Source organism: Mobula hypostoma, chromosome 3 (genome assembly GCF_963921235.1).
Source record: "Mobula hypostoma chromosome 3, sMobHyp1.1, whole genome shotgun sequence".
Lineage (NCBI taxonomy): Eukaryota > Metazoa > Chordata > Chondrichthyes > Myliobatiformes > Myliobatidae > Mobula > Mobula hypostoma.
This window is the reverse complement of record NC_086099.1, coordinates 18258019-18272292: the sequence shown is the minus strand read 5'-3', so window position 1 is coordinate 18272292 and position 14274 is coordinate 18258019. Positions and strand designations below refer to the sequence as shown.

The following is a 14274-nucleotide window of genomic DNA, read 5'->3' as shown; positions in this document are numbered from 1 at the left end:
CAGTTCATCTTTCCGCATGATGTGTCCTAAGAATATGAGTTGTCTTTCTCTTATTGTTGGTATGAGTGATCTAACTGCTTGAGCTTTTCTGAGAACTTCTTCATTTGATGTGTGTGTGGTCCATGATATTTTTAACGTTCTCCTGTAGAACCATAATTGACTGGAAAGAGATCCCAGTGATCCAAACTCTGAAACCCTGCCCTCTGCACCAATTCTTTTGCCACTCATTCCTTTGCCATATCATCCTACTCTCACCCTCTTTGGCACATGGCACAGGCAGCAATTCATAGATTACTACCCTGAAGGTCCTGCTATTCATCTTTCGACATAACTCCCTATATTTTCTCTTCAGGATCTGCCTTTTCCTACCTATGTCATTAGTACCAATACATACCACGACTTCTGGCTGTTCACCCTCCTCTTTTAGAATGCCGTGGATCCGATCCGAGACATCCTTGACCCTGGCACTTGGGAAGCAATGTACTGTCCAGGTGTCTCTTTTATGTCCACAGATTGTCCTGTTTGCTCCTCTAACAATGGAGTCCCCCATCATTATTGTATTTCTCTTCTCCTCCTGTTCCTTCTGAGCCACAGAGACAGACTCACTGCCAGAGATTAGATCGATGCAGCTTCGCCCTGATAAATCACACTCCCCCCCGCCCCCACACATCCACCAACCAATAGTATCCAAAATGGCATACTTATTATTGAGGGGAAAGGCCACAGGACTACTCTGCACTGACTGCATATTCCCTTTCCCTCTTCTGAAAGTCACCCAGGTACCTGTCTCCTGCATCGTAAGGGTGACTACCTCCCTGTAACTCATCTGTCACCTCATTTTCCTGTATGAGCCAAAGTTCATTCATCTTCAGCTCCAGTTCCTTAACATGGTCCCCGAGCTGTAGCTCAGTGCACTTCAAAAGCCAGAGATCCCACATCTAAGACAAAGAACATATCACTACCTCCGAACACATTCCTAGAGCTCTAGCTATTTATTAACAGAGAGAAAAAAAATGACTAGAAGCTTGGGTAGAGCCTCCACCTGTTCTTGCCTAAGCCTGACCACTCAAACACTGGGGGCCGCTCTCACAATGGCCCATTCCATTTGCACTCCCCCTCCTTGTACTGGCCCTTCTCTGCAGTCCACTGAAAAGAGCCAAAAACACCTGAGCTCTTTCTAAACCTCGAGCTGCATCACCAATAAATGATCGCTCATGCTGTTTGCAGCCTGCTGAAAAGGGCAGAAAGCACCAGGTCCCTGCTCAAACATCGTGCTGTGTCACAGACATGACTACAAATAGTCATTAAGTTGTCAGTCGAGAGGAAACTAAATCTTACAAACCTCTTAAAATTATCCACTATGACATGTGGGAGTTCATTTGGAAAGTTTAGTGTATATAATAGCCATTTTCCAGTTTTGATAAAGATATCAGTAGCTACACCAACACTTGTAAATCTCACATTTTATATGACATTGGCCAGGATTTAAAGTTTTACCACCCACCATGAAAACGACGGAATTGAACTTATTAATAGGCATTCTTATCAAGAGTCTTGCCAAATGATGGTATCTATTTTTTTTTGGTAGAAATTATTTTAATCCTTTTAATTCCATTTTTTGTTCTGAGGTACTAAACACTGCCTTTAACAGTTTGATCTAGTTGCCAGTTTCAATTCTCACGATCAATTCCTGTACAATAGTGGAGAGTGAAAGGAGCATACATCGCAAAGCATCTAAATCTACAGTAAAAAGTTTTGATTCCAATTACTCTTGCCCCTTAAATCATAGATGCTATGTGCCATTGACATCTTTTTCTTTTGGTCCTCTTCATCCAGACCTGTCCAATAATAAAAAGGAAGGGCACACAGGGGAAAGGCAACCACCAGGGTCTAGCCAGTCAGTAGCATGAAGAGCAACATATGGAAATAATGGAAAGTGGTACCCCATTCTTCAACTCAATGTTCAAATGGAAAAGCACAGAGAAAGCAGAGAAAAGACTAGTGAGGGGAATGTGCTGAGATTTATTCAAAGAACGAGGAGAGAAAAGAAATGAGAATGCAAATATAGTGGAGTGGAAAGAAGAATTAAGAAGAGTTCATCTCATGCTCTTGATTTTACTGTTTATTTATTTATTATTATTTTTTTCCTTTTGTATTTACACATTGGTTATTTGTCCTGTTGGATGTAGTCTTTCACTGATTCTATTATGGTTCTTGGATTTACCGAGTATGCCCGCAAGAAAATGAATCTCAGGGTTGAATACTGTGACATAAATGTACTCTGATAATAACTTTCCTTTGAACTTTGAAAGTAGGGAGAAACAGAAGGAGGAAAATTTACAGTAAGTATTAATGGATGTTAAAGGTTGTGCTGCGTCTGCAGCTGGAAATGACACTTGTATATGATAAAGCTCACCAGCATCCTTATAATGATGATGTGTATTCTCAGAGTTTCATAATACGGAAACAAATAAATTATTCATATACTTAAAAACTAGCCATGTAGAATTTGATGAGAATAGATTAGAAAACATTTCCATAATAAATCAAGTAACATTAAACGTTTTTCATACAGTTATCGAAGGCTAAGTTTACAAGAACAGCACCTTCATTAAAAAAAAAGCAAGAGATTCTGCAGGTGCTAGAAATCCAGAGCAACTCACAAAAGTAGAGTATCTTCTCATCTTTTCCCCTATCTGACAAGTTCAAGGCTCTCAGAGGCACCAGGTTAATATTATACATGGGATTCTTCTTTTCAACACCCAAAGAATAAAATAAATAAATCAGGGAAGTTGTGCCAGAAGTACATACACCATTCAATGGACCAGAACTGGAATGCAAGGTTCAGTCTGGTAAACACAGTACAGCATTAGAAGAGAAGGTTAAAGAGGAGAGTGCAGGGACATGAGAACTTTAACTGTGAATGAAGATTGGACAGATTATAATATAAGTGCTAGAAAAACTTAATAGGTCAGGTGTTACATATTGAAAGAGAAGGAGATTTAATGTTTCAGGTTGTTAGCTAGACTATGGTTGATTTCCTTAGTAGAGAGGATAAGGGAAGATTTAATGGAGATTCATAAAATTATGGAACTGGATTGGGCGAAAAGGACGGGCAGAGTTTCCTTTGCCGAGAAGCTAGTAACCAGGGATACAAACCTAAAATAATGGTAGATGATATAGATTAGAGATGAGGAGAAATTGGTGCTATGACGTGTACCTGTTATAAAAGAACTGGCTCCAATTTGTCTTTTAATGCAATTTGTATCCTGATTCGCTCATGTCTCAAGCACTTGAGCAAGATACTAAAGAATAAAATCATTTCTATGGGTATGAAAACCAGAGTTTTGTGGTGCTACGTTCATTATGGAAGCAAATGTTGGACGGTATCTTAACAAAATTAGGGAAGATAAAGCTGCAGAAATGTGGTTTTTGAGAAGAATGATGAAAATATCACGGAAGGACAGAGTAACAAATGAGGAAGAGTTGTGAAAAGCCGGAATAAGAAGAAAACTGATATCATCAATCAGGATAACACACACAGAATGCTGGAGGAACTCAGCAGGCCAGGCAGCATCTATGGAAGAGTTCAGTCAACGAAGGGTCTTGGCCTGAAACGTCGATTGTACTTTCTTCCATAGATGCTGTCTGGCCTGCTGAGTTTTTCCCAACATTTTATGTATGTTGCTTGGATTTCCAGCATCTGCAGACTCTCCCTTGTTTGTCATCAGTCACGAAATGGCACCTGGGATTTCTGGGACACATACTGAGAAAAGAGAAGCTCGAACATCTTGCGGTGACAGGAAATATTAATGGAAGGAAAAGTCACGGTCAACAGCGTGTAACATTCATCAGTTACATTAGGGGATGAACAGGGAAAGTTTTGAAGAGCTTATTAGAACATCTCAGATTAAAGACAGATGGAAGACCATGATCGCCATACAACAGGGCACATAATGCTGATGATGATGATTCTCTCATGTATTGGTATTCTGTAATCTAAACTGCAGGAAATCAGAACAATATGTTTAAGAAGCCACTAACAAAAACATGAATATCCTCTACCTGCAAGATCCTTCTCACACATTCTTGATGACTGAATTTTGACGCAAGGTGCAACACATTAGAGCCTGCAATTTAAACAAGAGGGGGAGAAAGTTAACAGCCTTGAACCCATGTCAATATATGAAACAAAAGAATACAAAAGTTTCAATTAAGTATTGTTCAAATGCACACGGTAAAGCTAGATTTCTAGTTTTGCATATTCTTTAATTGGAAAAGATTGCCAATCAATTCTTAGCTACAAATATCTCTATTGGCTAAGCAACGAATCCAATCTGAAAGATAAAATGCATTTCTCCCCCCCCCCCCATGAATCATCAACAACTAAAAAGATGGTCAGCAGCAGAAAGTGTTGCTGAGATAACTAAAATTACTTTTACAATTAAATTATACTACCGGTATGGAAATCCATTGAAAGTAAGGAACACTGGATAAGAGTGCAACTATCAACAACAGAAAGACAAAAACATATTTATAATATAAAGAGGATCAAAGCTTCATCAAAATATTCAGCTTGTTGATGAAAGCTGAGATAAAGTCATGTTTGTATTCCAAATATTCTCTTTAGGACAGCCAACAAAATCAGGAAACACCCAGGCTCCTTAGGCTGACAATTTAAGTTTCTCAGCTCTGACACAAACAAGCTGGAAAATACTGTTGTCCAGCAGCTCTGCAGCAGTCGTTGAATGATCAACTTTTCCAACTTGAACAATAATTTAACTTGCTTTCCTTCAGAAGTAACTTCATGCATAATTTCTGAAGGGAAAAAACAATTAAACCAGTCAACGTTGAAATACAAAATGTTGCTGGCTGTACCCATGCTGAAAGCACAATTTCTTCAGGTGACATAATTCATGTGAAAGGCAAATAGATTCTCTGAACAAAGGTTACTCGGTGGGTTGCTAGTACAAACAGGATGTTCATCACACTCTTGGCCACAAAGGAAAATTTTCACTAACAATTATGGACTATGCCATGACAGGCCATGGAATACAAGAGTTGGAATGTTACGTTGAAGTTGTATAAGACATTGGTGAGGCAAAATTTGGAGTATTGTGAGTGCAGTTCTAGTCACCTACCAACAGGAAAGTTAATAATAAGTTTGAAGTACTTCCTTCTATTATTTCGGAAGACCAAACGGGTTTTATTAAAGGTCGTTACTCTTTTTATAATATTCGTACATTGTTAAATATTGTTTATACTCCCTCACAAAATGTTCCTGAGTGTGTTATTTCTTTAGACGCCGAGAAAGCTTTTGATAGAGTAGAATGGCCCTATTTATTTAAGGTGCTTGAAATGTTTAATTTTAGCTTGAAATTTATATCCTGGATTAAACTGTTATATCATTCCCCTGTAGCCTCGGTCCATACTAACTCTTTAAACTCACCTTTTTTTCCTCTCTTTCGAGGTACTCGACAAGGCTGTCCTCTTAGTCCCCTATTATTTGATATTGCATTAGAACCTCTTGCAATTGCCATTCGAGAATCTTCAAATATTACTGGGATAACTCGGGGATTAAAGTCCCATAAATTATCACTCTATGCTGATGATTTACTGTTATATATTTTTAATCCTGAGAAATCCATTCCTGCTGTTTTAGAGTTATTAGCACAATTTGGTTTTTTTTCAGGTTATAAATTAAATCTTAGTAAGAGTGAACTCTTTCCGATTAATAAACATCTTCCCTTATATTATAAATTTCCATTTAAATTGATTGATAATTATTTTTCTTATCTTGGGATTAAAATTACTTGTAAATATAAAGATTTATTTAAGATTAACTTTTTACCATTAATAGACCATATTACTCAACTTTCATCTAAATGGTTTCCCTTATATTTAACTTTGATTGGTCGTATTAATGCAGTTAAGATGTTTTTTTTGCCAAAATTTTTATATGTGTTTCAGGCATTACCAATTTTTGTTCCAAAATCTTTCTTTGATAAAGTTGACTCTAAAATTTCTTCATTTATTTGGCAGAATAAGAATCCGAGACTGGGTAAAATACATTTACAGAAAGTTAAGAGAGATGGAGGTTTAGCATTACCTAACTTTAGATTCTATTATTGGGCTATTAATATTCGACATATGAAATTTTGGTTACTTGATCAGGATATACTATCTATTCCTAAATGGGTAGCATTGGAACTACAATCTGTTCAGGGTTATACACTTGGCTCTATTTTAGGTTCCTCTCTCCCTTTTGATTCGAAACGCCTTAAGCAGGTCTTTAACCCGATAGTTAAATATGCTTTGCGCATTTGGTTTCAATTCAGAAAATTTTTTGATCTTAATCAATTTGGGTTAGCGATTCCTATTTTAGGTAACATATTTTTTCCTCCCTCTTTTACGGATCGCGCTTTTCAAACCTGGAAGACTAAGGGTATTTTACGGTTTTTGGATTTATTTTTAGATGGTTCCCTTATGTCTTTTGAACAATTATCTAATAAATATAATTTATCAAGAATACATTTTTTTAGATATTTACAAGTTAGAAATTTCCTAAGTACTATACTTTCTTCCTTTCCAATGCTTCCTCCTACATATATTTTAGATTCGATAATTAACCTCAATCCATGTCAGAAAGGTGCATCGGCTATGATTTATAATATTATTATGAAACTTAGGAAAGCTCCATTTGATAAGATTAGGGTAGATTGGGAACAGGAATTGGGGCTTACCATTTCTGTGGATGATTGGGGGCAGATTTTACAATTAGTTAATACTTCCTCTATTTGTGCTAAACATTCCCTAATTCAATTTAAAGTGGTTCATAGAGCACATATGTCCAAAGATAAGTTAGCGCGTTTTTACTCGCATATTAATCCTTTTTGTGATAGATGTTCGGGGCAGATAGCCTCTTTAACTCATATGTTTTGGTCTTGTCCTACTTTGGAAACTTTTTGGAGAGATATTTTTAATATTATTTCTAAGGTATTAAATATAGATTTCTCTCCTCACCCTATTACTGCTATCTTTGGACTTCCCAAAATTTCTAGTAATCTTTCCCCTTCAGCCCGTAGAATGATCGCATTTCTTACTTTAATGGCGAAAAGATGTATTTTACAACATTGGAAAGAGCTTAATGCTCCAACTACCTTTTTTTGGTTCTCTCAGAAGATTTTATGTTTGAATCTGGAGAAAATTAGAAGTAACCTTTATGATTCTTCATTTAAATTTGAACAGATTTGGGGACCTTTTATTCGATACTTTCATTTAATGTAATACATACCCTTCTTGTTTTTTTTTCACTGTTTTTAATGGAGGTCGGGATTGAGGATGTGATTTTAAGTTTAACTCTGTTTGGTTTCAAGTTAGCCCATTGCTTTGCTTTGCTTTTAGTTAGTTGCACGATGGGTTTTTTTTGGGGTTTTTTTTTTCTTTTTTTTCCATTGATATATATATAAAATTTAGTATACTATTATGTTATCTTGGTTTTTTATGTTTAAATTACATTGTTTGTAGTATTTTTTTTGGTATTGATACCTTCTGGAATTTTATTATATTTTAACATTGTATTAATGTTTATATGGTTTACCTTTTTGTATACTTATTCAATAAAAAGATTTAAAAAGAAAGAAAGAATAATAAGCTTGAAGGAGTGCAGGGAAATTTATAAGTTACTGGAACTCGAGGACCTGAGATACAATGAAAGGTTAGGTAGATTAGGACTTTATTCCTTAAGTGCAGGAGAATAAGGAGAAATATTATACAGGTATACAAAATTATGAGAGGATATAGACAAGGTGAATGCATACAGGCTTCCCCCCCCCTCAGGTTCGGTGAGATTAAAATTAGAGGTCATAAGTTTAGGTGAAATGCTTAAGGGGAAGATGTAGGGGAACTTCTTGACCCTGAAGATGGTGTGAGTGTGAAAAGAGCTGTCAGTGGAAGTGGTAGATGTGGGTACAAATGCTACATACAAGAGCAATTGGGGTTCAAATTTCTAGAGTATTTAATATGAAACAGAAAATATAGCAATTTATATAATGTGCCATAATTTATTCTAATAAAATATGTAGAGAAAAGAAAATATATAAATGTTAGCAACACACATCAAAGTTGCTGGTGAACGCAGCAGGCCAGGCAGCATCTCCAGGAAGAGGTACGGTCGACGTTTCAGGCCGAGACCCTTCGTCAGGACTAGTCCTTCGTCTAGTCCTGACGAAGGGTCCCGGCCTGAAACGTCGACTGTACCTCTTCCTAGAGATGCTGCCTGGCCTGCTGCGTTCACCAGCAACTTTGATGTGTGTTGCTTGAATTTCCAGCATCTGCAGAATTCTTGTTGTTTGCGTATATAAATGTTAGTTATTTTTCAAAACCCTTTAGATGTAGGAACTATATTATCACATAAACAGTGCCCATAAAAAGTATTCACATCCCTTTGGAAGTTTTCATGTTTTTTTGTTATACAATATTGAATCACAGGGGATTTAATTTTTTGACACTGATCAACAGAAAAAGACTTCTGTGTCAAAGTGAAAACAGATCTCTGCAAAGTGATCTAAATTAATTACAAATATAAAACATAAAATAGTTGATTACATAAGTATTCACCCCCTTTAACATGACACACCAAATCCTCACTGGTGCAGCCAATTGGTTTTAGAAATCACATAATTTGTTAAATGGAGGTCACCAAATACACCTGTATCTGGAAGGTCCAACTGATGGTGAGTCAGTAAAAACTACACCATGAGGACAAAAAAACACTCCAATCAACTCTGTAAAAAGCACAAGACAGGAGATGGATACAAGAAAATTTCCAAGTCACTGAATATCTCTTGGGAGTACAATTAAGTCAATCATCAAGAAATAGAAAGAATATGGTACATCCATAAATCTGCCTAGAGTAGGCCATTCTCAAAAACTGACTGACCATGCAAGAAGGGGACTAGTGAGGGAGGCCACCAAGAGACCTGTGACAACTCTGGAGGAGTTACAAGCTTCAGTGGCTGAGATGGGAGAGACTGCGCAAACAACAACTGTTGCCCGAGTGCTTCACCAGTCACAGCTTTATGGGAGAGTGGCAAAGAGAAAGCCACTGTTGAAAAGAACTCACATGAAATCTTGGCCAGAGTTTGCCAGAAGGCATGTAGGAGACTCTGAATTCAGCTGGAAGAAGGTTCTACGGTCTGATGAAACCAAAATTGAGCTTTTTGGCCATCTGACTGAACGTTATGTTTGGTGTAAGCCAAACACCGCACATCATCAAAAACACAACATCCCTACTGTGTAGCATGGTGGTGGCTGCATCATGCTGTGGGGATGCTTCACTGCAACAGGCTCTAGAAGCCTTGTGAAGGTAGAGGGTAAAATGAATGCAGCAAAATACAGGGAAATTCTGGAGGACAACCAGATACAAACTACAAAAGAACTGTGACTTGGGAGAAGATTTGTTTTCCAGCAAGACAATGACCCCAAGCATAAAGCCAAGACTACACAGGAATTGCTTAAAAACAACAAAGTTAATGTCCTGGAGTGAACAAGTCAGAGTCCAGACCTCAACCCAATTGAGAATTTGTGGCTGGACTTGAAAAAGGCTGTTCATTCACGATCCCCATGCAATCTGATAGAGCCTGAGCAGTTTTGTAAAGAAGAATGGAGAAAAAACTGCAGTGTCCAAATATGCAAAACTGATAGAGACCTATCCACACAGACTCAAGGCTGTAATTGCTGCCAAAGGTGCATCTACTAAATACTGACATGAAGAGGTGAATACTTATGCAATCAATTATTTTGTGTTCTATATTTGTAATCAATTTAGATCACTTTGTAGAGATCTGTTTTCACTTTGACATGAAAGAGACATTTTCTGTTGATCAGTGTCAAAAAAAGCAAAATTAAATCCACTGTGATTCAATATTGTACAACAATAAAGCATGAAAACTTCCGGCGGGGGGAATAATTTTTATAGACACTGTATATAGCTAGGGTACCCAAGACTTTTGCATAGTACTGTAATAATTTTAAGTATTGCCTGTATTGCTGCCAGAAAATAAAACAAATTTCACGACATATGCAAGTGATAATAAACCTGATTCTGATATGGGTCTCTATTGTGGACTGAGAATACCACACAAGAAATAATCAAACAGAGAGCAGGGTATTCGCATATTGACCTGAGATGGATACTGGCATGAAATGATTAAGGCAGAGAACAGGGTTGTAACACACACAATGCTGAAGAAAGTCAGCAGGTCAGGCAGCATCAATGGAGAGGAATAATGATTTGATGCTTTGGGCTGAGACCCTTCACTGGGCCTAGAAAGGGAGGGGGAAGAAGCCAGAATGATGTGGTGGGGGGAGGGAAGGATACAGGCAAGAAGGTGACGGGTTGAAACCAGATGACGAGGAGGGTGGGTGGGTGGAAGATGAAGTGAGAAGCATGGAGGAGATAGGTGGGAAAGGCAAAAGGCTGAAGAAGGAATCTGACTGGAGGGGACAGTGGACCATGGGAGAAAGGGAAGGACAAGGGGCACCAGAAGGGAGTGATAGGCAGGTGAGGAGAAGAGAAAGGGTAATTGGGGGTTGACAGCTGCCACAAATGCATTGTTTTTAGTTTGAGAAGATGTGAGCATGAGAATGGGACTTCTACCAGATGCAGGAACCAGCGGGGGTGGCAATCCTTTTCCAATGAATGAGCCAAAAGAGCACATTGTTGTGCTGCACATTTCTATGACTCAAAGATGTTGATGAGTAGATCTAACTTTAAAATGGGGGCAGGAAGATTTTATCAGATATAATTAACATGAAAGAAAAAGGCAAAGGTCATATATATTTCAGTCGGAAAAGAGGAGTGATTTATCCATTAATGATGCGAGACTGAAAAACACATGTCAACACAAATTAATGCACCTACAACCACCAATTAGGAAGGCAGGTGGCACACTGGCATTTAATACAAAAAGATTTAGGTACAGGAGTTCTGTAATGCTGTGGCGGGGCTGCATCTGAAGTACTATTTACAGGTCTGGACCGCTCACTTAATGAAGGATGTGTTTGCAATGGTGGGAGTGCAGTACAGGATAAACACTGATTTCTGGAATCATTGGTTTATTCTTTATGGAGAGATTAAGCAAGCTAGTCTATTATGTCTGAGAACAACAGATTTGTAGATATACAGAGAATCAACGGATATGGGTTTAGTACAGGAATGTGGCCCTGATATTTAAAAATATCTGTTATGATCTTACGAAAAGGCAGGGGAAATGAAAGCCAAATGACCTAGCTCTGCTTCTATTTCCTATGATTTAAATAATGATCTTAATTAAGATAAAGATTGGAGTTTGATTTATTTCAGCAAGAAGAACGGCGAGATTAGAATTATTAACTCATACAGCACCAAGGAGTGGCTATTCTCCCTAATCTGCTTCTTAGATAAGTCATTGAGTCATAGAACACCACTACCCTTCAGTCCATCTAGTCCATGCTGAACTATTCTTCTGCCTGGTCCCCCCACCTGCACCTGGACCATGACCTTCCATACACCTACCATCCACGTACTTATCCAAACTTCTCATAAATGTTGAAGTTGAACTTGCATCCACCACTTCCACTGGCAGCTCATTCCACACTCTCACCACCTTCTGAGTGAAGATCCCTCTAATGTTCCCCTTAAACATTTCACCTTTCACCTTTAACCCATGACTACTAGTTCACCCAACCTCAGAGCCTGTTTGCAGTTACCCTCGCTATACCACTTATAATTTTATATTTCTCTATCAAATCTCCCCTAGTTTCTACTACGATCTGGCGAATAAATTCCTAACCTATTCAACCTTTCCTTATTACTTCCGTCCTCAAGTTCCAGCAACATCCTCGTAAATTTTCCCTGCACTCTTTCAATCTCATCGATAGCGCTCCTGTTGGTACAAGTAAGTGACCAGAATTGAACACGCTACTCAAAATTAGGCCTCAGCAATTTCTTTTCCAACTTAACATTCCAGCTCCTGTACTTAATACTCTGATTTATGAAGTGTTCCACTTTGATTCACTTCCTTCCTCACTCCCTGAAGTTGTGCATTTTTTTGTTTCCCCTTGAATTGTATAACCAGTCCCACGTTAATCTATTTACACTATTCTTTTACGTTATATATTCCAGATCAGAACAACCTGACCTGCAAACCATGGAACAATCCTCCCCTCTTCTCAGGTTAATAACCTTCATGGCCATGGAAACAAGCTCTTATCCTTACAATCATTACAGCCAAGAACAGAGCCCTTCAACCCACTGGGCCCCATCACTTCTCTGCAAGAGAAACCTTGTCAATCCCCACCCCGACTTCTTTCCCTAGAGCACTGCAATACTCTCTCCTCCAATATTTGAATCTGCTTCCATCTTCCAGGCATTCTTTTGAAACCTTATTAGTGACCAGGTCTGACTCCTCATCTTTTTCCTCCAGTCCTGCTGAAGGGTCTTGGCCCAAAATGTTGACTGCACTCACTTCCATAGACGCCGCTTGCCTGCAGAGTTGCTCCCAGCATTTATTTGTGTGTTGGTTGGTGACCAGGTCAGCAGCTTGGAATCAAATAGAAACTGCACACTTTTCTCCCTGCTCCAAGGGTCAAAAACTATAGCTTTGGTTTGTTGGATCTTCAATTGAGGATTTGTTTTATCAGTTTGCATGCTGATTTAATAAATGCAAATATCCTGGTACTGAATTGTAGATCTCTGAAGGCATTCCTTAATGACTGAAAAAATACCCAGTTCTAGAATTACACCAGCTGCGTTGACAAAGAGTGGAACCACGGAATAACAGTCATATGTAGGCATGGGAATGGTGGAAAGGAGAGATCAGTTAAATGACAAAGATTAAAGGTGAGAAGGAGAGCCATTGGTTTTGTGAAGTTTATGATTAGCATTATCATAACTCCCTCATATTTCAAAAAACGTTGTTCAACCCAATTCTGCTCATGTTGTAATTTTCCATAACACATGTAAGGTCAGAAATAAACTCATTACCTGAGCCATCCAGTACATTTAGATCAATGCCATGAGTGAGCATTGCTCCCAAACAGTCCACCTGTCCCTTGATAGCAGCCAAGTGAAAACTAGAAAAAAAAAGGAGAAAGATTAAAAGAAAAGTTGCCATATTTTTACATTTGTTTTTGAATTTCTTTTGGCACTTAAGGCATCTAACGTTTTCCTGACCAAATTTAGTCATGTTTAACATCTTAATCCTTCTGCAAGAACATCAGAAATGAAGGAAAACATGGCTTGGATGTTACTTTGGTTGAAGACCCAGACTAGGGTTTATTCACAAGTATGCATAAAATAATTTAATCTTTTCCTTTTAAAATATTTTTGGACAGTTATTGATTATAGGCTGCCCATTTTCTTTCTGGTTTGACTCCCAGCCACACAAATCAGTTTCAGCTGCTTTTAGATTTCTCCAACACCACAATTGCTGGCCAGACTCTCGGTCCAGATTCAAACAAGATGACAGGTGCTTTAATTTTGCTTAATTTCACTCTCCAGTGCAAGTGTGAAATTTTATACCAGGCTATTTATTTCAACATTAAATCTTTTGATCTCTTCCCCAGGTATCGTCGTTGCTGACCAACTTTTCCTTTGGTCTCCATTCTAACTATGGATCACCCTCTCAGGTATTAAGGAAAATCACCCTTAATGTTCTTGTCACAAAGCACACCAATGACCCTTTCGTCCCTACAATCCTTTGCCCCTTCACTTCAGCTGCATCTCAAAACACTTAATATTGACATAGACCTGAAATACTGTTTCCCTCTAGTCAAATGCTCTCCAAGCTGCTGTGCATTTTCAACTATTCTATAGATGTACTGTGGAGAGCATTCTGACAAGCTGCGTCACTGTCTGGTATGGGGGGGGGGTTGCTACTGCATAGGACCGAAAGAAGCTGCAGAAGGTTGTAAATTTAGTCGGCTCCATCTTGGGTACTAGCCTACAAAGTACCCAGGACCTCTTCAGGAAGCAGTGTCTCAGAAAGGCAGTGTCCATTATTAAGGACCTCCAGCACCCAGGGCATGCCCTTTTCTCACTGTTACCATTAGGTAGGAAGTACAGAAGCCTGAAGGCACACACTCAGTGATTCAGGAACAGTTTCTTCTCCTCTGCCATCCGATGCCTAAATGGACATTGAACCCTTGGACACTACCTCATTTTAAAAAAAATATACAGTTTTTTGTATGCTTTTAATCTATTCAATATACTGTATATGATTTACTTATTCA

At 38.3% G+C, this 14274-nt stretch overlaps 1 protein-coding gene across 3 annotated transcripts in view; it reads right to left on the bottom strand.

Annotated features, from left to right (window-relative positions):
* Positions 1-14274, bottom strand: part of rai14 (retinoic acid induced 14) — a 257024-nt gene that overhangs the window by 94586 nt on the left and 148164 nt on the right. For all 3 annotated transcript variants that reach the window (XM_063042727.1, XM_063042726.1, XM_063042728.1), the window contains 2 exons: positions 13028-13116; positions 4066-4130 (listed from right to left, as the gene is read on the bottom strand). In XM_063042727.1, the coding sequence (XP_062898797.1) occupies positions 4066-4130; positions 13028-13116 (154 nt within the window). The remainder of the gene's footprint in view (positions 1-4065; positions 4131-13027; positions 13117-14274) is intronic.